The sequence below is a fragment of the Octopus sinensis genome, linkage group LG11, assembly GCF_006345805.1.
Source record: "Octopus sinensis linkage group LG11, ASM634580v1, whole genome shotgun sequence".
Lineage (NCBI taxonomy): Eukaryota > Metazoa > Mollusca > Cephalopoda > Octopoda > Octopodidae > Octopus > Octopus sinensis.
The window spans coordinates 67477611-67501080 of NC_043007.1; the positions used below are offsets into that span (position 1 = coordinate 67477611).

The following is a 23470-nucleotide window of genomic DNA, read 5'->3' on the forward strand; positions in this document are numbered from 1 at the left end:
TAGTAGAAGACACTTGCCCAAGGTGCCACACAGTGGGACTGAACCCGGAATCATGTGGTTGGTAAACAAGCTACTTACCACACAGCCACTCCTGTGCTTATGTGTGTATATATATATATAATATATATATACATATATATATATTATATTAATCTCATGATTTAGGGGAAAACAAATTCACTGACCATTTGGGTCCCTGCTAAAATACTCATCTCAAACACATTTCCACAGTATGAAGAGATGTTAAGACAGATGGTGTACTTACACTTTGGGTGAGGGCGTACATTGTAAGTGTCACTGAAATGTTCATAGTGTGGGTGGAGGCCATTAGTCAGGTTTGATCTGGCGACATTCTTGAAAGGTAAATTTTCTTGAGACTTCAAAGGCTTTGTCCTTTTGCTGGAACTACTTTTGTTAGCTAGAAACAGATTGAAAGATTAAAGCATGATGATGGTGATGATGATGATGATGATAATGATGATGATGACAACAATAACAACAACAATATTTTTTCCAAATTTGGGTATCATTTCCTCATGAACAAACATGTTTTTGAGGAAGATGGGAAATTAGGAATTCCGCTTGTATGATGGTGATGTTTGTTTATAACTATCCTGTAATGTCAAGACTAGGAGACTCAAATACACACACATATACACAGATATACATGTGTGTGTGTGTATATACATATATGTTGTTGTTTGTTCCTTCTTGAGCCATGCCTGGCTCATAAGGGCCAGTCTCTTGGTTTCATTGGCGTATGGGTTCCCCACCTGGATGGGACGCTGGTCCGTCACAGGTGAGCTGCTAGATGCAGGAGGAAAGAGTGAGAGAAAGTTGTGGTGGAAAAGTCAGCAGTAGCTTGCCATTACCTTCTGCTGGAGCCACGTGGAGCTTCGGTATTTTGCTCATAACCACACACATTGCCTGGTCTGAGATCTGAACCTGCAATCTCTGGACTGTGAGTCCACTGCTCTAACCACTAGGCCATGTGCCTCCACTAAGCCATGTGTGTGTGTGTGTTTGTGAAGCTTTGTTTTGACACCAGTTTTAGTCTTCCATAAAAATAAAACATGTCTAGGCCAAGGGGAAATATTACTGAGCTTGGAGACAGGTAGGGGTGATGACATGAAGGATATCCAGCTATAGAAATCTGCCTCGACTAATTTCAACTGACCCATGCAAACATGGAAACGTGGAGAGCCTATCAAATCTGCTCACAATGTTTTGGTCAGTCTGGTGCTATAGTAGGTGACACTTGCCCAAAGAGCCATGCAATGGGACTGAACTTAAATGTCCGTGGTTGGGAAGCAAACTCCTTAACCACACAGCCATGCTTGCAAGCACCATAACCTAATTAGCATTTAAACTGGTCACATCCAACCCAAATATTCTTCCTGTTTTATGTTCAACCAACCATATCCAGCCTCTCACTCCTACCCTACAATGTCATTCTAAAAATAAACAATCACATTTTCAAAATCTTGAAGCTACAAGATACTACATGATTAATTTTGAAAAATGTGGATAAATAAGCATTACATTGGATAAATTAATCTGAATGCTAAAGGGTTAAGGAACGTAAAAAGCACCATCCGATCATGGCTGTTGCCAGCCTCGCCTGGCCCCCGTGCCGGTGGCATGTAAAAATCACCATCCGATCGTGGCCGTTTGCCAGCTCTGTCTGGCACATAAAAAGCACCCACTACACTCACGGAGTGGTTGGCGTTAGGAAGGGCATCCAGCCGTAGAAACATTGCCAGATCAGACTGGGCCTGGTGCAGCCTTCTGGCTTCCCAGACCCCGGTTGAACAGTCCAACCCATGGAAAGCGGACGCTAAATGATGATGATGATGATAAGACAGTGATCACTTTTCACCTTTGAAGACATGTGAAATAAAAGATCTCTTATTTGAAAAACAGGTAAGGGATTGTAACATGAAGGGTATCTGGCAGTAAAATATTGTCTTAATAAGGCCTAACCCATGATAGGGTCTAACCCATGATAGGGTCTAACCCATGATAGGGTCTAACCCATGATAGGGTCTAACCCATGACAGCATGATAAAACTGATAAAAATGAATAAATTACTTACATTTATCTACTTTGGTGGAAGCAGTTGGTGCATACGTGGATAGGAAAGACTGATAAGATTTCTTTGAGGGTGCAGAATTTGGTAATGCTTTTTGGTGCTGTTGCATCATCGCGGGTTTATTTTTGCTTGATTTACCAAATAATGGAGTTTTAGCAAACATACTGTCACATGACTACAATGAAATTTAAAATAAAAAATGAGATATTCTTGTTAAAGAAACACACTACAAACTATATCCTTCAAAACTTCCATGCTTCCTGAGATTCGCCAACACTACACCTGATTTTCTCCCCTCCATACACACGCAAGCATGTATCTGACTCATACACTGTTCACTTCCCAGACATTTGTACATTACTGCATATGCTTTATATGCACTTTTGAGAAGTTGTGGTGTGTTGTGGTGCACCTGAGCACTGTATACAATAATTTCATTATTATTTTTTATTATCATATAGATTTATCTGGTTAATATTTTGATTTTATCATCTGTTCAAACCTTATTACAATTATTGTGTTGTGAGTCTCAGCCTGCACCATAGACAATAAGATCATAACCCACAAGTTAAAAAAAAGAAGCCTCTATGTTGTCTCTCAAACTGCTAGAAATAGTAGTTAAATGCCCTGCAAATTACTTCCAAGTATTTTGAAAAAGGAGACACACTTTAGACATACAAGGGTAGGCCGAAAAGTTCATATGAAGGAGTGATACTAGAGCTGTAAAATCTTGCATGCATTAACCCTTTAGCATTTAAACCGGCCATATCGGCCAAAAGTATTCTACTTGTTTTATGTTCAAACTGGCCATATCTGGTCTCTTAAACCAACCCTACAATATCGTTTTAAAAATTAACAGCTACCTCATCAAAATCTCATAGCTACAAGATAATACATGATTAGTTCAAAACAATGTGGATAAAAAAGGATTAGTTTTGGCAGAATAATGTGAACACTAAAGGGTTAATTTCAATGCTTCTTCTTAATAACTACATTGTTTCATTCCACTAAACTGACTTCTGACCATTCAAAAAATACTTCAAAAGTAACTGGTAGTAACTTCTTTTGAAAATGGACAAAATTTGGCATCGTAGTATCAAGTACTTGCAGAAAAAGGCTTTAGCCCCCCCCCCCAATCCATTCATGTTGACATGGTTGCTACATTAGGGGATGACAATCCAGCTTTATCAACAGTACAAAAGTAGGTAGCTGAATTTAGGAGGGGAAGAGAGAGTCTTGATGATGACCCAAGGTCTGGACACCCTGCAACTGCCACCATCAAGGAAAACATTGATTGTGTTCACCACATAGATATGAATGAGAGGCAACTGACTATAAATCAAATAGCCAATGCTATTAGCATATCCTGTGAGAAAGTTGAGAACATTCTGCACAATGAACTTGGCATGACAAAGGTTTCTTTCTACTCAGTGGGTGCCATGTCTTCTGAAACTTGATCAAAGCATACAAGAAAATCTGACATTGTTTGAGGCAGATCCTGCAGGTTTCCTTGATCATTTCCTAACCCATGATGAATATTGACTTCTTTACTCTGAGCCAGAAACAAAGAGACAATCCATGCAGTGGAAACAACCCTCCTCACCTGCTCCAAAGAAATGTGTATATGTGTGTGTGTGTGTGTGTGTATGTGTGTGCACACATGCATGTGTGTGTGTGTGTGTGTGTGTGTGTGTGTGTGTGTGTGTGAGAGAGAAAATATCATTTATAAGAAAAGGTAGTACCCATAACTCTTTTCAGACACTCTGAAACTGGTGGAAGGAAGGTATGACCTGGTCTGAATGTTTGAACTCCTCTAAGGGCACTCATGTGATAGTTTAAGTCTGTCACCCAAAATGTTTGCCTTAATTACCAATGAAATGTGTTGAAATTGGTTTTTATAGAAAAAGAAGAAATGTATTCGTTTCTTGTGAAACAGCATAAAAGATGCCCCACCTCCTTCTAGAGCAATATCAGGAAAGAGAAATGCTTTCTACTGGATCTAAATTACATTACCTAAACAGCTGTTTAGGAACTTAATTTTTATCTACAGGGTTCAGCAAGTATTTGTCTTTCATTTGCTTCAGTCATTAGACTACAGCCATGCTGGGGCACAGCCTTGAAGAATTTTTTTAGTAAAATGAATCAACCCCAGTACTTATTTTTTGTTAAGCTTGGTACTCATTCTATCAGTCTCTTTTGCCAAACTGCTAAGTTACAGAGGTGTAACCACACCAACACAAGTTGTCAAGCAGTTGTGTGGAACAAACACAAAGACACACATGCACATATATATGACAGAGTTCTTTTCAGTTTCCATCTACCAAATCCATTCACAAGGCTTTGGTCAGCCTGAGGCTCTAGTATAAGACACTTGCCCAAGGAACCACACTGTGGGACTGAACCCAGAACTATGTGGTTGGGAGGCAAGCTTCTTACCACAAGGCCATGCCTAAATATTAATTTATAGCATAAACAGATTCCACACATTCTCTATGTGGGTAAACACCAATATATCAACTGGTACTTTACTGTACTGAGTCCTAGAGGGATTAAAGACAATGCAAAACTAGGAAGGATTTGAACTCAGAACATAAAGAAAAGAGAGTAAATACTACAAGGGGTTTAATGTATTGTTCTTCCATTTCTGCTGTTCACCACCTCTTAAATATATTAAATTCAAATATTAAAAATCCTTGTAATATTAACTTACTTTAAAAACTTGCTTTGGTTTTCGATAATTTTCTGATACCTTGGAAGCCAAATCTAGATGATAAACTGGAATGATAAAAAGAAAAGTTGAAAGATACTAGAATGTATAAATTCCAACACATTAATTAACAGCAATTGTCTATATAAGAAGAATTTATTAAACGATACTTACACTCATCATCAGCATCAATATGGCACTTATCATTTTCAGTTTTGTTTTCAGTTTTTGATGGATCTGATTTAGTTTTAAAATATTTAGATTCTGTGATCAGATCTTCATCTATTTGTTGAATCTGATCACTCAATTTATTATCACTGACTGGTGTTGTAGACGAAGGTTGGTATTCAATTGATAATTCAGAGTTATTTCCTTTGGGTAACTGTAAATGATTTGTCTTCATAATTCTTCTCTTTGTTCCATTTGGACAACTTGAACCATTTTTATTCATCATTTCAGTGATTGATTCTACCACACGTATATCAGCAGTTTCTTCCTTATCAGTTACTGGGTTTTCATTTTCATTTCCATCTAAATTCTGTTCCTCCTCTATGCTGATTGTTAGTGTCTCAGTTTTCCCAGAATCATTGTCATATTCTTGATCTTTTATATCCTGGTGATTATCGTCATCATCTTTCACCAATTTAGAATGCTTGTTACCAGGAACTAATGCTTCTTCAACCTCTTCTAACACAATTTTACATTCTTTATTGGCACTTGGTGATAAACCTCTGAATTTATTTTTGTTTTTAAAAGAAAACATTTCTGGCCTGGAAGAACAGAATAACTGGTATAAGAACATGAAGTTGTCACAAAATAATACTAAAGAATATTAATTTATATTGTTCTTTTTCAGGAACTCATATCTAAGACAATAAGCCTGTTTCGGCTTATTCATGAATTTAAGCTCTGTGACTCAATCTTTTTATTAATTACTAAAGTTTCTTTATGCTTCCCCAAATCTATGATTCTACACTAATCCCAGTGTTCCATTAGACCAATCTCTATTTTTTCCTTTATTGCCATGAATCTACTCCTCTGATACATTTAACAGAAAAAGTATAATGATTTCTTGCAAAACCTGCTTCACTTTAGAACTTACTCTTCTTGTCAATTTTCATAATATACTATTCTAAAGCCCATCAAAGTCTAATACTCAGTATGACCTTTGTTAGCCAGTCACTAACTACCTGTTTAAGGCTGTATATGGCTATGGCATGTCCACACTCACAGTTTGCATCTCCAGTCTAGAATCCCCATCTTCTTCAGAATATCAATCCAGAGGTGTGCAACCAAATGAATATCCTCCAACAGTCACCATATCTTGAACATATTGCTTCTCTGGGCATTGATACACTAAAGTTTTGATGCCTGGCAGTTGTCTTGGTAGAAGCCCATAGAATTATCCACCATCCTTCCAACAACTCTTTACCCATTTTTTAAAATTCAATACCTCTACCTCTCTTAGACATGCTTACAAAATCAAAAATTATTTTAGCATTCATGACTTTCAGAAACATTTCCTTGCTTTCAGAATTGTCAAAGAATGGAATAAACTACCTATATCAGTTGTCAGCTGACAAGACACAGCATTCTTCAAAAATTTCATGTTTCCTGAAATTTGCTAACACAATTTTTGATGTACTTCTATACACTTTTCTCTTTATGAATCTATAACTGTTCACTTTTCTGTCTCTTTGCACTTTCTTTTGCATGCTATGCATGCACTTTTGGCTACTATTGCTATCTTTCTTTACTCAACTTATTGCTGATCTCTGTCTCCTCTTTTACACGTCTTTGTATTATACATTGATTAAATTAAAAGAACCTTCTTCATTAGCTAACTTACTTCATAGTAGCAACAGCAGAGGAAACAGACACAGACTGACTTGTAACAGAATTAAAATAACTGGAGACTATTGTACAGGTTGAGTTATTTTCATTGTTAAGACACAGAGCAGAATAGAAAAGAGAAATATAAAGGCAGAAAATAGAATCTGTAATAGATGTGTAGGTCTAGTGGTTTGATTAACATGTTTGCTTTGCAAGCATGTGGTTTCAGGTTCATAATAACTGTATCACATCTTGGGCAAATGTCTTCTATTACTGCCCAAGGCTAACCAATACTCTGGGAGTGAAATGGAAGTCAGAAACTGTAAGGTTTATTATGAGTGGATTTGGTTGACAGAAACTGAAAGAAGCCCAGTGTGTGTGCAAAGTTTGTTTGTGTTTATCCTTGTCTTGACATCAAGTGATGATTGAAAATGAGCATCTCTATCATGCAAGCAATGCTGCTCATTTCCTGACTTCTAAGGTAAAATATTACCTAGCAGGGAAAAAAGTAAGGGTTGGCAAGAGAAGGTCATCCACTATAGAAAATCTGCTTCAACAAATTCTGTCTGGCCCATTCAAGCATGAAAAAATGGATGTTAAACATTGATGATGATGATGATGATAAGTATGTATGGATGTATAAGTGTGTGAGTATAAGTATGTGCATATGTGTGTTTGTGTCTTTGCTTAGTGTTGACATTTGCATACTGGTTGTCCACCTATTGAGCTTTTGTTGTTCAAAAGGACTAAAGGCAATATTATATAGCTTAATAACAGGTGATGGTTGGAGATAGGAAGAGCATCCAGAGGTAGAAAAACTGCTGCAACATGTTTTGTCTGAACCATGCAAGCATGGAAAAGTGGGTGTTCAAATAGCAATGAAAATGTGATAAATAGTGATATCTATATGAGGATATGATTAACAGGGATATTGGTATGATGATTTGATAAATACAGATATCTGTATGATGATGTAATAAAAAAGGGATATCATAAAACAAATCACTTACGGATAATAAGTTATTCCTGCTGGTTTCATCTGAGAAGGATCAATTGTTGTATTTGACAATTTTCTACAATTTTCCCATTTTTCTGTTTCCTTTGATATCAGCTGTACCATATGTTTTGAACAAAAGTGAGAGTCCAACGCTCTCTGCCGGTATTGTGCCGCCTTTTCACGTAATTCTAGCACCTGCTTGTACCAGTCTTCATATGATATATCTTCAGTTGGTACCTTATTAAGATGGAAGAAACAGTTTCTTGTGACAGATGATACACTCAAAACATATGTATAGATATTTGGCTTAGGCACTGCGATACTAATAACATGGTGTAGTACTCAATATACATAAGCTTCCGAATAAAGCATTAGTCAAGCATAGAGCAGTAGTAAAAAAAAAAGAGATGAGAAAGGAATAAATGATTATCTTATGAACTTAAGTACCAAACAGTTCTTCCCGTATAAGATGTTGTGGACTCATAGCAATGTGCCTGAGTAACAACTTATAGCTTCATCAGAGCCTCAAACATGAAGTGATAAGGAATTACTCAGACACTCAACTATGAGTCCACAGCATCTTATAGCAGAAACAGTTGTAAGCTAATGAAGTTCATAGGATGAGCATTTATTCCTTTGTCATCTCTTTTTTCTTATAACTTAACATTATGTACTTTATAATCTCTGACGATGCCTAGAGATATATACAAGTACTTCATGTTCATCTACCTATTATTTCAATCCACTTGAGTAATAAAGGTAGAATGAGGTATTTTTATCTATTGGCTGAAACAGCTGTAAGTTATTTTCCCAATTTATATTCATGTTTTTTATAATAATTACTGGTATCCTTATATATTACTATATTTTCTATCTTATATATGTAAAGAATAATATGTTATATGTATGTACATTATTGTAATTATCAGTTTAGTATATAAATAAATAAGTTAACATAATATAATGTCTAAAAGTTGATGAACCACCTATTGTTCTCCTCTATTTTCTTATTGCTATATATATATATCCTCATCCTCATAATCATCGTTTAACATCTACTTTCCATGCTAGCATGGGTTGGACGATTTTGACTGAGGACTGGCGGTGCATGTTCACGCCAAAGCAGACATTGGAATTTAGGGCTCGTCACAGCCTGCTGGCTCAGTGGTTTCTGTCTCAAACTGTCCAACCCATGCCAGTATAGAAAAAAAAAATGATGTTAAATGGGGAGGAAGATGATGAAGATATGCATATTACATATGTATCTCCATTATTAATAATGGCCAATATAGATGTTAGTTGGTCACACTTTACATTGGTTGTTTCCAGTCATTCTTTACATTGTATAGACATGGGGAGAGAGAGAGAGAATAAAAGAGATACAGAGTGAGTTAACATAAGAGGTGCATGATGAGTGAACATACTAGGCTTGGTGGTAGGCAATGGCTAAAGGAAGGCTACACATACTCAGAGAAAGAATCATAGAGACAGGGGAGTAGGAGAAGGAGAGGGAGTAAACAACAACAAACTGTTCAAAGTGAATATAACACCACAATTGCTACAATAATATTAATATACTTTTGCCATCATGGCTAATATCAGGAAATATAGCACACATAAAATAATTGTAATTTAACTTTTATCAAATTACTTATGATGACAAAAGTATACTTTCAAAATTACTCAAATTGTTAATATTAATAGATGATATAAGATGGTGAGCTGGTAGAATCATTAGCATGCTAGGCAAAATGCCACTAGGCATTTCATCTATCCTCATGTTTTGAGTTCAAATTCCACTGAGGTCAATTTTGACTTTCACCCTTTCAGGATCAATAAAATAAGTACCAATTGAGTACTGGGGTTGATATAATCGATTTACACACTCCTCTGAAATTGCTGGCCTTGTGCCAAAAATTGAAACCAGTATTAATGGATGATATAGTAATTGTTAATGGTTAATTAGAATAATTTATCTAATTATCTTGTTAAGGAATAAGTATTGCAAATTTGACATTAAAACAAAAATAGTTTTATTCCGTTTTTTATACTAAAGTTATGATCTTACATAATTCAAGAGAAATTAAAAACACCAACAGTATTTAACAGTAGAGAAGGTTAATTTACCTCTGGTTCCTTATTTATCCAGGCATTTTTAACATAAGAAAATGATGAGGGCGAATTGAAGTTTTTCTGGTATTCAGACATTAAAACTCTAAAGGAAAGCAATAATAATAATAATAATAATAATAAAGGATTGTATTTAAAGCGTGTGTAAATTTTTTCATATTTAGTATTTCATTTTAAATGAAAAATAAATTCAAGTGTGGACAAAAATTACTTCCATATGAAAATAAACCAAGAGAAAAAGTGGAATTTGAGAATACAAGGAACCAGTAAGTTTCCAGATGAAGTAGATAGAACCAGTAATCAAAATAAACCAAGGACAATAATCATGTTTTTTTTCAAATTCTCCATGTTACATAAATATGAATATCTCAAATCAAAAGAAAACAAAACTGATTCCTTTGGTATAACACCAGATTTTGATCAAATGAAACTGTTTATTAGCAAAGAGCACAAACTCTTCAAAAATACAATTGTATTAAATAACCCTTTAGCATTCAGGTTTCTCTGTCAAGTGTAATGCTTTTTTATTCACATTGATATGAATTAGTCATGCATTATTTTGTAGCTTTGAGATTTCAATGATATGATTGTTTATTTTTAGAATAACATTATAGGGGAAGAGTGGCCAGTTTGAACATGAAATAGTTGGATTATTTTGGCTGGATATGGCTGGTTTGAATGTTAAAGGGTTAACGAATAAAGTCATTAAATAGTTTTTAGAAAAAAAATCAAATGACATTTTACTCACACAGGGGGACTTTTATCATTCTTCAGTTCAGGATGTGAAGTAACAGCTGTAAAATAAAATTGTCAAGAACACACGTGAGGATATTTAAACGGTCAAATATCCACATTTGGATAATCCTAATGATTTCTTATTTTGGTACATCCTCTCTTTTATAATGTGATTAAATATATAACTCCGCTCCAACAAAAAATCTCTTCTATTCTGGTTCCTACTTTCCTACTTTAACCTCTTATCCCCAAGCATAAAGCTACCTTCTTACAAGAAACTGCTGCGTTTCTTTCTTTGATGTTTTACATAGTTCAGTGTACACAAAAGAATGTGTGATAAAAATAAATAGGAATTTTGAAAGAAGTATCTATAAAACTAGCTTCTAAACATCGAACGGCTATGGAGGTCCACCAGAATAAAATAGTAACCAAAGGGTTCCATAGACAAAAAATGGTTGAGAACCACTGCTTTTGAGGGTCAATAAATAGGATACCATTTCAGTATGATGGAACAACGAGGTCATTAGAACATCCAACAAGATACCTTGTAGCATCTGTTCTGGTACTTTGCATTCTAAGTTCAAATGCCACCTTACATCAATGACTTCCTTGTGTCGTGAAATTGGCTCTTTCAGGATCTGGATAATGATGATAGGTCCCTAACATTGTGTCAATTAGAACATCTTAGATATATCAAAGCACACAAATGGACTCTCCACAAAAGGGAATAAATGCTTAGAAAAAAGAAATAGGGTACAAATTAGGGGAATAAAATAGAAAAAGTAGTTATCTAACTTAGATATTCTTTGATAGAATTTGATAAATAAAAAAAAAAAAACACAACTATAATTAATTGAATATTCAATTAAGAAAGAAATTTCTTACATTCAAGACTTTTGGCTCTTTTCATCTGTAAAGATAAAAAATACATTTTCACTTGTAACAAACAAAAGAAAAGAATCACGTGACATGATCATAGTGACTTCAAATTTTGGCACAAGGCTAGCAATTTCAGTGGGGCATAAATCAATTACATCAACCCCAGTGCTCAACTGGTACTTATTTTATCAACCCCGAAAGGACGAAAGGCAAAGCTGACCTTGGCAGTATTCGAACACAGAATGTAAAGTCAGAAGAAATGCTGCGAAGCATTTTTCACAGTGTGATAAAAATTGTGCCTACTCGTCACCTTGTAATATGATACTATCATAGTGTAATGTTATTTAATATATATATTTCATTTATAAGGCACAACAATGTAATGTCCATGCCTTTTCCAAGAGTATTAGTAGCCGTATCAAAGTAAAAGTGTTTCAATTAGGAATTGAAACTGTTTTATGGGCTCATTGTTCAAGATTATCCTTCTTCTACGACATGTAGCACTGTCAAATACATTTAGAGTATATATTAAATTTCTTAATTATGATTTGATACTTCATAATAAATCATGTTATATTAAAACTATAGTAGTATTACATTACGACAGGCATAGTTGGGTGGTTAAGAAGTTTGCTTCCCAGCCATGTGGTTTTGGGTTCAGTCCCAATGCATGGTACCTTGAGAAAATGTTTTCTGCTTATAACCACAGGCCAACTGAAGCTATGTGAGTAGTTTTGTAGATGGAAATAGAAAGAAGCCTATTGTGCATACTCACAGAGTGGTTTGCGTTAGGAAGGGCATCCAGCTGTAGAAACACTGCCAAATCAGACTGGAGCCTGGCGCAGCCTCCTAGCTTTCTAGACTCTGGTTGAACCGTCCAACCCATGCTAGCATGGAAAATGGACATTAAATGATGATGATGATGATATATACATATATATATATATATCTGTGTATCATAATTAATGTGTAGATACATCACAGAAAGCCAAATTAACTGCAGTATTTGTCCTGAGACAAATTTATTTAACAGTGTATATTTATAAGAGATGTTGATCTCTTATAAATATACACTGTTAAATAACACTAAAATAAATCAGTACCAAGTGAAAATTATCAGGCTGCAGTGGTGGTATTGGTAGATGCACATTTCTGCCACTTTTAGCTTTGTCAGTAGCAAGTGCTCACTGGCAACTGCATGCAGACAAAATCCATCATCACCAATATAGGAAGACAGTAGCTGAAAAATCACTGATGTTGCATTTAGCCAAGCAGCTGAATAAAAATTTGTTATGTGCATCAGAAGCAGTATTAGTTTCAAATATCAAACTGCATATCATACTTAAAGCAGATACAGAATGCCAAATTAACTGCAATATTTAGCCAGAGATAATATTTTATTCATGTTATCTGGTACAAGGAGGAAGGAGATGAGGAAGTTTTTCCGGAGTAAAATTGAAAAGTAGCTAGATTAAGCAACCAACCTTATGTTTTGGCTCAGTTTTGTCACTGTCTTCAGTTCTTCTTGATGATGTTGGTCCACTGGTTTCTAATTTTGTTGACAAACTTTCTGTAGTCTTAACAGGTCGTGAGGATGTCTTTTTTTTTATGTCTTTTTCTTTATTCTTAACAGGTTGTGAGGATGTCTTTTTGCTGGGGCATACATCTTCAGTTGACTCTGATTTTGCCAATGCACCTATCCTTTCAGTTCTCTTAGAACTCACTGACTTGCTTCTACGTGGATGTTTTATTTTTTTCACAGAGGAATATTCATTTTCTACTGTAGATGCAGTAGAGCAGACATTTTTCTCAGATTGCGGGCTGCAAAAGTTCCTCTGATACTCTGACATTTTTACTACATAATCATTTTGAGAAGGGGCTTGAGTAAAATGGTTGCCTAAGTGAAAAAGGTTCTGAATGAAAAAAGAAGAAAAAAAGAATTGGGTTAAACAAGTAATATGATTATAAACTACTACTACTATTGACCTGAAAGATTTTAATTCTCCATGTGAAAGGTGAGCAGGTTGATGCATGTCAGTTAATCCTTTTTATCTCATACACAATACGTTACAACATTTTACCAGGTAATGTGTGTAGAGCATAACAGCAGCTGCTAGTTGTTAAAAATTATACCTCCCAAAACTTGATTGTGATTCTGCCCAGAAGCTTGTGGCTGTGTGGTAAGTAGCTTGCTTACCAACCACATGGTTCCGGGTTCATTCCCACTGCATGGTACCTTGGGCAAGTGTCTTCTACTATAGCCTCGGGCCAACCAGAGCCTTGTGAGTGGATTTGGTAGACGGAAACTGAAAAAAGCCTGTCGTATATATGTATGTGTTTGTCCTCCTAACATCACTTGACAAACGATGCTGGTGTGTTTACGTCCCCGTAACTTAGCGGTTTGGCAAAAGAGACTGATAGAATAAGTACTAGGCTTCCAAAGAATAAGTCCTGGGGTTGATTTGCTTGACTTAAAAGGTGGTGCTCTAGCATGGCCGCAGTCAAATGACTGAAACAAGTAAAAGAGTAAAGAGTATATCAATGATTGGGTTCCACTGAAGTCAAAGACCCAACTGTAATATGCTATGTGTTTCAAGGACTATTCATATCAAGAAAACACCACTGTATCATAACTCCTGTAAACATGTACAACACTCAGCTAGAACCCTCATAGTCACTTTAAATGTCACCAAGGATTTCTCTAGGTAAAAACACTTAATTACCATAGCTAAGAAAAACATTCCACAAACTGGTCCTTCTTTTTAGGGACAAAACTATTTCAATCCCCAACATCCTATAAAATTCAAATAAGGCCTGAAATGGGGCTTTGACCTCTGGATGTTGCAGGTACTATACGCATGCATGCACACACATCTTGGACAGTGTCCAGACAAGGTCCACTTAACAGATTGGAATTCAATCATTAATGGACATGCTGTCTCCTCTTTCTGTCTTTTCTATTGCTACTATATTGCTTCTGCTTCTTGGAACTGGTTGGTCTCATTCCTTCACCACTCAGGCACCTCTGACCCCTTCATCTCTCTTGTTGCATCTAATTTTTCTGGCCCTGTACCAACACCTAAGTCCAATTCTTACTCCCTAATATTATCAATCCTTTGGAATCACCTCCCCATTCACGTCTTTCCTGCAGGTTTTGACCTGTAACAATTTAAACAGAGCAAAATTAATGGCACAATGGTTATGAGCACTGTTGCTTTCTCCTGAATTAGTGTGGTATTACTCTTTTACTTTTTTATTTGTTTCAGTCATTTGACTGTGGCCATGCTGGAGCACTGCCTTTAGTCGAAGAAATTGACCCCAGGACTTATTCATTGTAAGCCTAGTACTTATTCTATCAGTCTCTTTTGCCGAACCACTAAGTTATGGGGACGTAAACACACCAGCATCGGTTGTCAAGCGATGTTGGGGGGACAAACACGGACACACAAACATTTACCACCATTGGTTGTCAAGCGATGTTGGGGGGACAAACACGGACACACACACATACATATACATATATACGACGGGCTTCTTTCAGTTTCCGTCTACCAAATCCACTCACAAGGCTTTAGTCAGCCCAAGGCTGTAGTAGAAGACACTTGCCCAAGGAGCCATGCAATGGGACTGAATGCAGAACCATGTGGTTGGTAAGCAGGCTACTTACCACACAGCCACTCCTGCGCCTATTAGATTAGAATTTAAACAAAATGACACTCCCTTAAAATTATGATACTTATGATGCTTGTCCATGTTTACATGGGTCAGATGGGATTTGTTGAGACAGATTTTCCTTTTATCAGATGCCTTTCCTGTCACCAACCCTTACCTGCTTCCAAGGAAGGTATTATTTCCCCATGGCTGGACATTTTCACAGATGACTGCAAATGAAGGCCACCATTTGTATCATAGTGGCACATTTTTTACACATATTAGTTTGCTTCCCAACCCATGTGGCATTGGGTTCTGTCCAACTGCAAGGCATCCTAGGTAAGTGACTTCTGCTATCACCTCAGGTTGACCAAAGCCTTATGAGCAGATTTGGTAAATGGAAACTGAAAGAAGCCTTTCCTAGATGTGTGCATATGTGTGAGTGTGACATATATGTGTGTACATGTGTTTGTGCTTCCTCATTTTTACATCATATCAGAATTGTAAGCAAGAGTCTATGTCATACAAGTGGTATCATTTATTTCCACCCTTCCATGTAAACATATCCAGTCAGGGGAAAATACTACCTGGCTTGGAAACAAGTGAGGGTTAGCAACAGGAAAATCTGGCTCTGACCCATGCAAGCATGTAAAAGTGGATGTTAAAACAATAATGATGATGATGATGATGATGTTGATGAAAATGATGTAAAGATGATGATGATGATGATTTATTTAAAAGCTATAAAACAATGAAATAGTTGAACAAGTTTAAATAAGGGAAAAGTTACCTTAGGTTTTTGTACCAAAGAATCTGTTTTCAAAGGTTTCTTCGCTGTGAAGTTTTTCTGATATTCTGAAGACCTTATTGCAGAACTTCTAGGCGGACCTAAGCCAGATCTATAGAGCAATCCAAGTAATTTCTGGTGTGGGGAAAAAACAAAAAAACAAAACAAAACTATAGAATAGGAAAAACATGAATGTGAAAAGAACATTTGGTTTCTCAATTGGTCAATTCTGTTCCCTGTCATTAAAAAATGTAATTACATAAGAATTTCTCTCTCCTTTCTTCCTTCTTTTTCCAACTCCTCTTGCACTCCTTTTATAATGTTGAAAATTAAATTTAATATAATGTTACATTTAATAAACCTAGATCACTGACTAAGTCGTACTGATGAGATCCAGCTAAATTGAAATAGCAGCTATATATATTAAATACTTATGATTAAATGAAAAATTAAATGAAAGAAAATTTAATACTTTTTTCTCTTTTACTTGTTTCAGTCATTTGACTGCAGCCATGCTGGAGCACCGCCTTTAGTTAAGCAAATCGACCCCAGGACTTATTCTTTAAAAGCCTAGTACTTATTCTATCGGTCTCTCTTGCTGAACCGCTAAGTTACGGGGGACGTAAAAACACCACCATCGGTTGTCAAGCGATGTTGGCGGTACAAACACAGACTCACAAGCATATCTATATACATATATACGATAGGCTTCTTTCAGTCTCTGTCGACCAAATCCACTCACAAGGCTATAGTAGAAGACACTTGCCCAAGGTGCCATGCGGTGGGAATGAACCTGGAACCTTGTGGTTGGTAAGCAAGCTACTTACCACACAGCCACTCCTGCACTTGTATAAGGAAATTTAATACTATACACCTTTCACTTTGCTAAACAAAAGGAACATGAATTCTTAGCAAGAAGATTCTCTCCTTTACCCTAGAGTACACCCAAAAAAACAGTTCAAAACACCAGCTGTCCCAGAATTCCTTGTACTAATGAATCGAATACATTATAAACACATATTTGCCATAAAGAACAGGCTGTTCTCCTGTGATGAATACAACAATGATTAGTATATTCACATTGAAATCAATCAGAACATATTAAGAATAAATATGCAAGTCATCACTTTGAATCTCTTTGATCATTGTGCACATGACAAAGTTGGCAGATATCAGCATGGATCAGCAAACAGTTGGCTGAAATTATAAATAAGACCATCAACTCTTGTTAAATTCATTGTTCTGAGGGTGCTTCTGGCTGACAAGTTACAAAGATGTCAAAACACTGGCTGTCCTAAGAATCTTATGTGCTAATGAACTTAGTGTATTATGAACACATATTTGTCATAAAAAAGGTGTTCTTCTGTGACAAACACAACAGTGGTTAGCTTATTCACATTTGAATCTACTGGAACATATCAAGACTAAATAAATATGCAAGGCATTGTGTATGTGTGTATATAATTATTATTTAATAAACACAATATATGTTTCTTTGTGCTACTTTTAGTTTCATGTGATGAAAACATACCAACAGTATTTTTAACATGTCTGGTGCCTTAGCACAATCTTCAAACACTGCCCACATGGCATAACAAGCTAAATATAGGACAATAGGATAAGAGAAAAAGCAAGAAAAGGTGAGCAAAAATCGCTATGCTAATCACATACCTTCATTCCAACACAAGGACAAAAGTAAAGCTACTAAGTTGGCTAGCCATGTATGGGGTTTGATGGCTAACACCATATCACATACGATAAACTGGAAAATACAGTTCTATATTTGAGAGATGAGGAATTATGTACATTATTTACATTCCTAAGGCATTTTTCTGATGTTATTATAGTTATTATCATTATTATTCCCTCGGTCATATGACATAGTGGTTAAGAGCACAGGCTACTAACCCCAAGATTCCGAGTTCGATTCCAGGCAGTGACCTGAATAATAACAATAATATCAGAAAAATAACTTAAGAATGAGAACCCAGGTTCAAAATTCCCCCAGGACACCTGATGAAGGTAGGAGAGTACATCAGCCAAAACGTTAACAACAAACAAGATCAGGACAAATATCTGTCAAATGTAAATAACATAAATAATGGAAACTAGAAAATAGTTGAAAAATCCACACCATATGTCAACAGATCAAAAGAATGTAAGCTATGCGTAACTGAAAGAACGCAAATCCTTTCCAGATCTAAGAACTCTACCACACTGCTGAATTCTAGATCCAAAATTTTCAGCAGTTGTAAACATATGGCTAAGTTCCTGTTGACATATTGGAAAGTACCACCCTCTACAAATTGAGCAGTTGCACTGTAGACTCTAGGCTACTATCTTTTCAGCCTCACATTTTATGGTCAAAGAAAAACAACTCTAATCCACCCTCCTTTTGCTTCTTTCCTATCCACGAAATCCAATTAACCTATAATTCAACTGGATGTTAGTTTAACATGTATGCAAAGTTTCATCAAGATTGGTTCACCAGTGTAAGCAGCAAGATGGTAACAGACAGATAGATAGACAGATTAGACAGACAGAAATTGCCATTTATGTATAACATTTTTATTTGTTTCAGTCGTTTAACTGCAGCCATTCTGGAGCACTGACTTGAAGGGTTTTAGTCAAACAAATCAACCCCAGGACTTATGTCTTAAGCCTAGTACCTATTTTATTGGTCTCTTTGCCAAGCTGCTAAGTTATGGGGATGTAAGCACACCAACACTGGTTGTCAAGTGATGATGGCAGGACAAGCACAGACACAAAAAAACACACACACACACATATATATATATATATATATATACGACAAACTTCTTTCAGTTTCCATCTACTAAATCCACTAACAAGGTTTTGGTTAGCCTGAGGTTATAGTAGAAGACACTTGCCTAAGGTGCCACATGTACACATTCACACAAACAGTGGCAAATCAAACTCAGAAACAGATTTTTTTTTTTACTCAAGCAGCAGAAGTTTTATCACTGTATATGGCTTGAGCTGATGGCAATTGTTAATAACAACAGTGTCAACAGAGATAGAAGAGAACCAGAGCAAGAGTGTGATAAAAATGGGAATACTGGACGAGAATCAAGAGTGATGGGAGTAAGAAATATGAGGAGAGATTAAAAATAAGGTTACTAACCTCCTGATTGTCTGAATGTTTTTTTGGTGAGGAATTTTCTGATATCACAGATTTCTTGACTGGTGATTTCACTGAGTTTACTATTTGTTCAACCTTAAATACATAAATATTAAATGAGTAACCCTTTTTGTTACCATATTTCTTTCAACATACACTGTTGTTGTTACAATTAATTTGGAATTTAGTAATATAACTTTGTTGTTACTAAGCTGGTGTTTGGAACATAAATTAATGTGAAATCTTGATTGAAGGTTTTAATTTAGATCAGTTTAAAACAAGACGTTTGTATTAAACCAGGATGGTCTTGTGTACGTCTGTATCAAAAGAGCTAATCATGAATTTAAACATGGTAGGCTCACAGAAAAAATACTAAGTTTTAATCTTATGAATTTTAAGTTCTTAACAAGACAACATTCTGAAAAATGTACACATAATCACGCACTCACACACAAAATGTTTTTACTGTTCTAATCATTCTACTGAATCAGAATCAAAAGAATATGTTTATCAAGTTATAGAAACTTTAGAATTGTCATTACACCATTTGTTATTATATTTCTGTTGAAATTCACTGCATTTGTTTCAGTTGATTTTGAAAATGATGAAGAATTTAGTAAAATATCTTTGGTGCACTAGGGTCAATGTAATTGATTAGCACTTTTCACCAATATTGGTTGATGAGCCAAGTTCTGCAGCAGATAAACTTGGAGAAGAAAAGTCATCAAATTACTGCTTTTTGGCATTTTTTGAATGTTTATTCCTATGGAATTTATGCCTCTTGTTCTTGTCCATGTGGTCGATCCTTTTATTACTCCTAATGAAAGGTTTTGAGCACTTTTTTATGTGTATTTTGTGACAGAAATGAAAAAAATGGAAGAAAACAATTTTCAAGTGTCTTCGCTGAGAATTGGATGTTGGATGTAAGGTGTGCTCTGATTAGTCGAGAGGCCTGCTACATCACAAAATGAGTGACATTTGCCCAAGGTGCCACACAGTGAGATTGAACCTGGAACCATGTGGTTGAGAAGCAAGCCATGCCTGCACCTATATACAAACATGGGATGGAAACAATAAAAAAATTATGTTTCTACAAACTTACATATTAATAAATAAATAAATAAATAAATAAAGTTTATTAACCTCTTCGTTGTCTGAAAGGTTTTTTTGTGAGTAAGTTTCAAACATTACAGATTTCTTGACTGGTGATTTTTCTGGACACATTATCTCTTCACCCTTAAATATATGAACATCAAATGATTGGTTGTGAGTTTAAACATGAGGGATTCACAGATTCACAGAAAAATTACTAACTTTACTGAGTGTACTAGATGTATCTGATCACAGTACCAGCACTAGATAGATTGTCACAACCTCAAGAAAACTATATTTGCCAAGTATGTTACAGTATGTACAAGATGCATTTTATTGTGGCACTGTCACAAGTGAGGTTACTGTGTATCCTGCAATACTAAAGAATCCATGCTACTTTGTGTTGTCTCTGTTCATTCAAGGCTAGTTGAGAGTAGTGGCATCTCAATGTCTTCTGCCCTTGTAATTTGAGACACATCTTGGATATCAAGAAGACTGACCACAACACCAACACTAGTCCTAAACTACACCAAGACACCCATTTCATTCACCTAGCTCCAGCAGTGCCATCTGGTCATGTAGATCGCATGCCAGATGGAAGGAGCCCAAAAGACCTCTTGTATGGGGAATTGGCCACTGGCACAAGAGCATGAAGATTACTTCATCTTCACTTCAAGGACATCTGCAAGAGAGATATGAAATCAATAGATCTGGACGTCCTGAGATGGGACGGGGTCGTAAATGATCATCCACGCTGGAGACAAATACTGTGAAAGAAGATGAAGCGAGGGGAAGAGAAAGAGGAACTTGCCACCAAAGAAAAGCGCAGTTGACAAAAAGAAAAACCAGTAGTGCCGGTAGAGAGCTGCTTCAAATGCAGTCGCTGTATGCATGACTGCCACCCCTGTTTGGGTCTCTACAGCCACAGGAGACTCTGCACCACCATCAGCAGCTGACACAATTTCTTTGAGCACAGATCCATGGTCTCTTGAGACTCACTCACAGATGCCTACTCTTTCAAGGTAATATGACTAAGAGGGTGAATAGGAGACAACACAATGACAGAAGATGAACTAGAGAAAGAAGAGAGCATGAGGTGCAAAAATAGGGTAAAGGTGGCGAACAAGGTTGCATTGCTCCCAACAAGGCTAAGAATCCTTGCTATCTTACAGCATCTCCATTTGTCCAAGGTAACAGTGTTATTAGGAAACAGAGTGGCCGTTTGCCAGCTCTGTCTGGCAACCGTGTCGGTGGCACGTAAAAGCACCATCCGTTCGCGTCCGTTGCCAGCCTCGGCTGGCTCCCGTGCCGGTGACACGTAAAAGCACCGTCCGTTCGTGGCCGTTTGCCAGCTCTGTCTGGCCCCGTGTCGGTGGCACGTAAAAGCACCATCCGTTCGTGTCCGTTGCCAGCATCGCCTGGCCCCGTGCCGGTGACACGTAAAAGCACCATCCGTTCGTGGCCATTCGCCAGCTCTGTCTGGCACCTGTGCAGGTGGCACGTAAAAAACACCCACTACACTTGCGGAGTGGTTGGCGTTAGGAAGGGCATCCAGCCGTAGAAACACTGCCAGATCTGACTGGGCCTGACGAAGCCTTCCAGCTTCACAGACCCCAGTTGACCCGTCCAACCCATGCTAGCATGGAAAGCGGACGCTAAATGATGATGATGATGATGATGATGAGAGTGAATGACAAAAGAATCAGAATGAGAGAGTAAAGAGAGCAAAAATAGGAAGGGGGAAATTAGAGTAGGGAGGGGTAATGATTACCTTGTCAAACATAATACTTATTTATTCATATTGTTTTGAATCAATCAAGCGTTATCTCATAACTTCAAGATTTCAATGATGTGATTGTTTATTTTTAGAATAATATTGTAGAGTTGCTGTGAGAGGCCCAATCTGATCATTTTGAACATAAAACAGGTGGGATATTCAGGCCAGGTGTGGCTGGTTTGAATACTAAAGGATTAATAATGATGTAAATTTAATTACGTGGAGGTGCAATGGCCCAGTGGTTAAGGCAGCAGACTTGTGGTCGGAGAATCGTAGTTTCGATTCCCAAACCGGGCGTTGTGTGTGTTTATTGAGCGAAAACACCTACAGCTCCACAAGGCTCCGGCAGGGGGTGGTGGCGACCCCTGTTGTACTCTTTTGCCCCAACTTTCTCTCACTCTTTCTTTCTGTTTCTTGCGTAACGCTGCAATGGACTGGTATCCCATCCAGCTGGGGGGAACACATACGCCACAGAAACCGGGAAACTGGGCCCATGAGCTTGGCTAGGCTTGAAAAGGGTGAAAAGAAAAAAAAGAAGAAATTTAATTACGATGATGATGATGTACAGAAATACTGCTATCAATGAAATGGAATTGTAAATGAGTTGGTGGCATGAAAAATACATCCAGTACATGTTGTAAAGTTGTTCACATTAGGAAAGGACGTCAGCTATAAAAACTGTGCCAAAGCAGACACTAGAACACAATGTAGTGCTTGAACCTACCAAACTGTCTTAACCATGTAAAGCATGGAAGATCGACATTAAACAGTGATGCTAATGATGAAATGGAATGCAAGGTATCTGCTCTCAATTCTTCGAAAAGAAAGCGTAACAAAGTTAAAGAAAGATGCAGGTATGACTGTGTGGCCAAAAAGTTTGCAAGTGTGCAGTTTCAGGTTAGATCCAACTGCACAGTACCTTAGATGTCTTCTACTGTAGCCTCAAGCTGATCAATACCTTGTGAGTGATTTGATAGAAAGAAACTAGACAAAACATGTAACATATATGCATACCTACATACATATATATATATGTGTGTGTGTGTGTGTATATACACACACACAAATAAGGAGGTGCTGAAAAGTTCCTGGCTTTGGGTAAAAGAAAATACAGGAGAATCAGTTAATTATGATTTTATTCAACATATTCCCCTTTTTGGTCCACACACTTATTGCAGCATTCCTTCAGCTTTTCTAAACCCTGAAAAAAAAACCTTGGAAGGTTGGACCTCCAACCAGGCCTTTTGCAATACCCTTAAAGCCAGGAATTTTTCAGCATCCCCTCATTATTACCTACACATACACACTCACACATATCATCACCATCATTTTTACATCCACTTTTCCATGCTTTCATGGGTTATATAGAATTTTGTTGAGGCAAGATTTTCTATGGCCATATGCCCTTTCTTTCAGCAACCTTCACCTGTTTTCAAGTAAGGAAATATGTTCCCATAACCAGACAGAAGACTCAGGACAAAAGGCACCACTTCCATGATGGTAACATTTGTTTACAATTATCAAGCAATGTTAAGACAAGGAGACAATAATTATAATCTCCACACACACAATGGAATGTAGATGTACTATCAGTATATCAAATGAATCTTTCAGCATATATTATACAATTTATCTCACTGTTTCAGT

General features: G+C 36.7%; 1 protein-coding gene across 5 annotated transcripts in view; it reads right to left on the bottom strand.

Annotated features, from left to right (window-relative positions):
• LOC115217168 overlaps positions 1-23470 on the bottom strand; it is a 46066-nt gene that overhangs the window by 2710 nt on the left and 19886 nt on the right. For 3 of the 5 annotated variants that reach the window (XM_036507641.1, XM_036507639.1, XM_029786793.2), the window contains 12 exons: positions 20098-20190; positions 18958-19050; positions 15816-15947; positions 12859-13287; positions 11381-11405; positions 10509-10554; positions 9758-9845; positions 7644-7867; positions 4975-5570; positions 4804-4868; positions 2097-2268; positions 266-418 (listed from right to left, as the gene is read on the bottom strand). In XM_036507641.1, the coding sequence (XP_036363534.1) occupies positions 266-418; positions 2097-2268; positions 4804-4868; positions 4975-5570; positions 7644-7867; positions 9758-9845; positions 10509-10554; positions 11381-11405; positions 12859-13287; positions 15816-15947; positions 18958-19050; positions 20098-20190 (2116 nt within the window). The remainder of the gene's footprint in view (positions 1-265; positions 419-2096; positions 2269-4803; positions 4869-4974; positions 5571-7643; positions 7868-9757; positions 9846-10508; positions 10555-11380; positions 11406-12858; positions 13288-15815; positions 15948-18957; positions 19051-20097; positions 20191-23470) is intronic. The other 2 variants (XM_036507642.1, XM_036507640.1) reach the window with 1 other exon arrangement.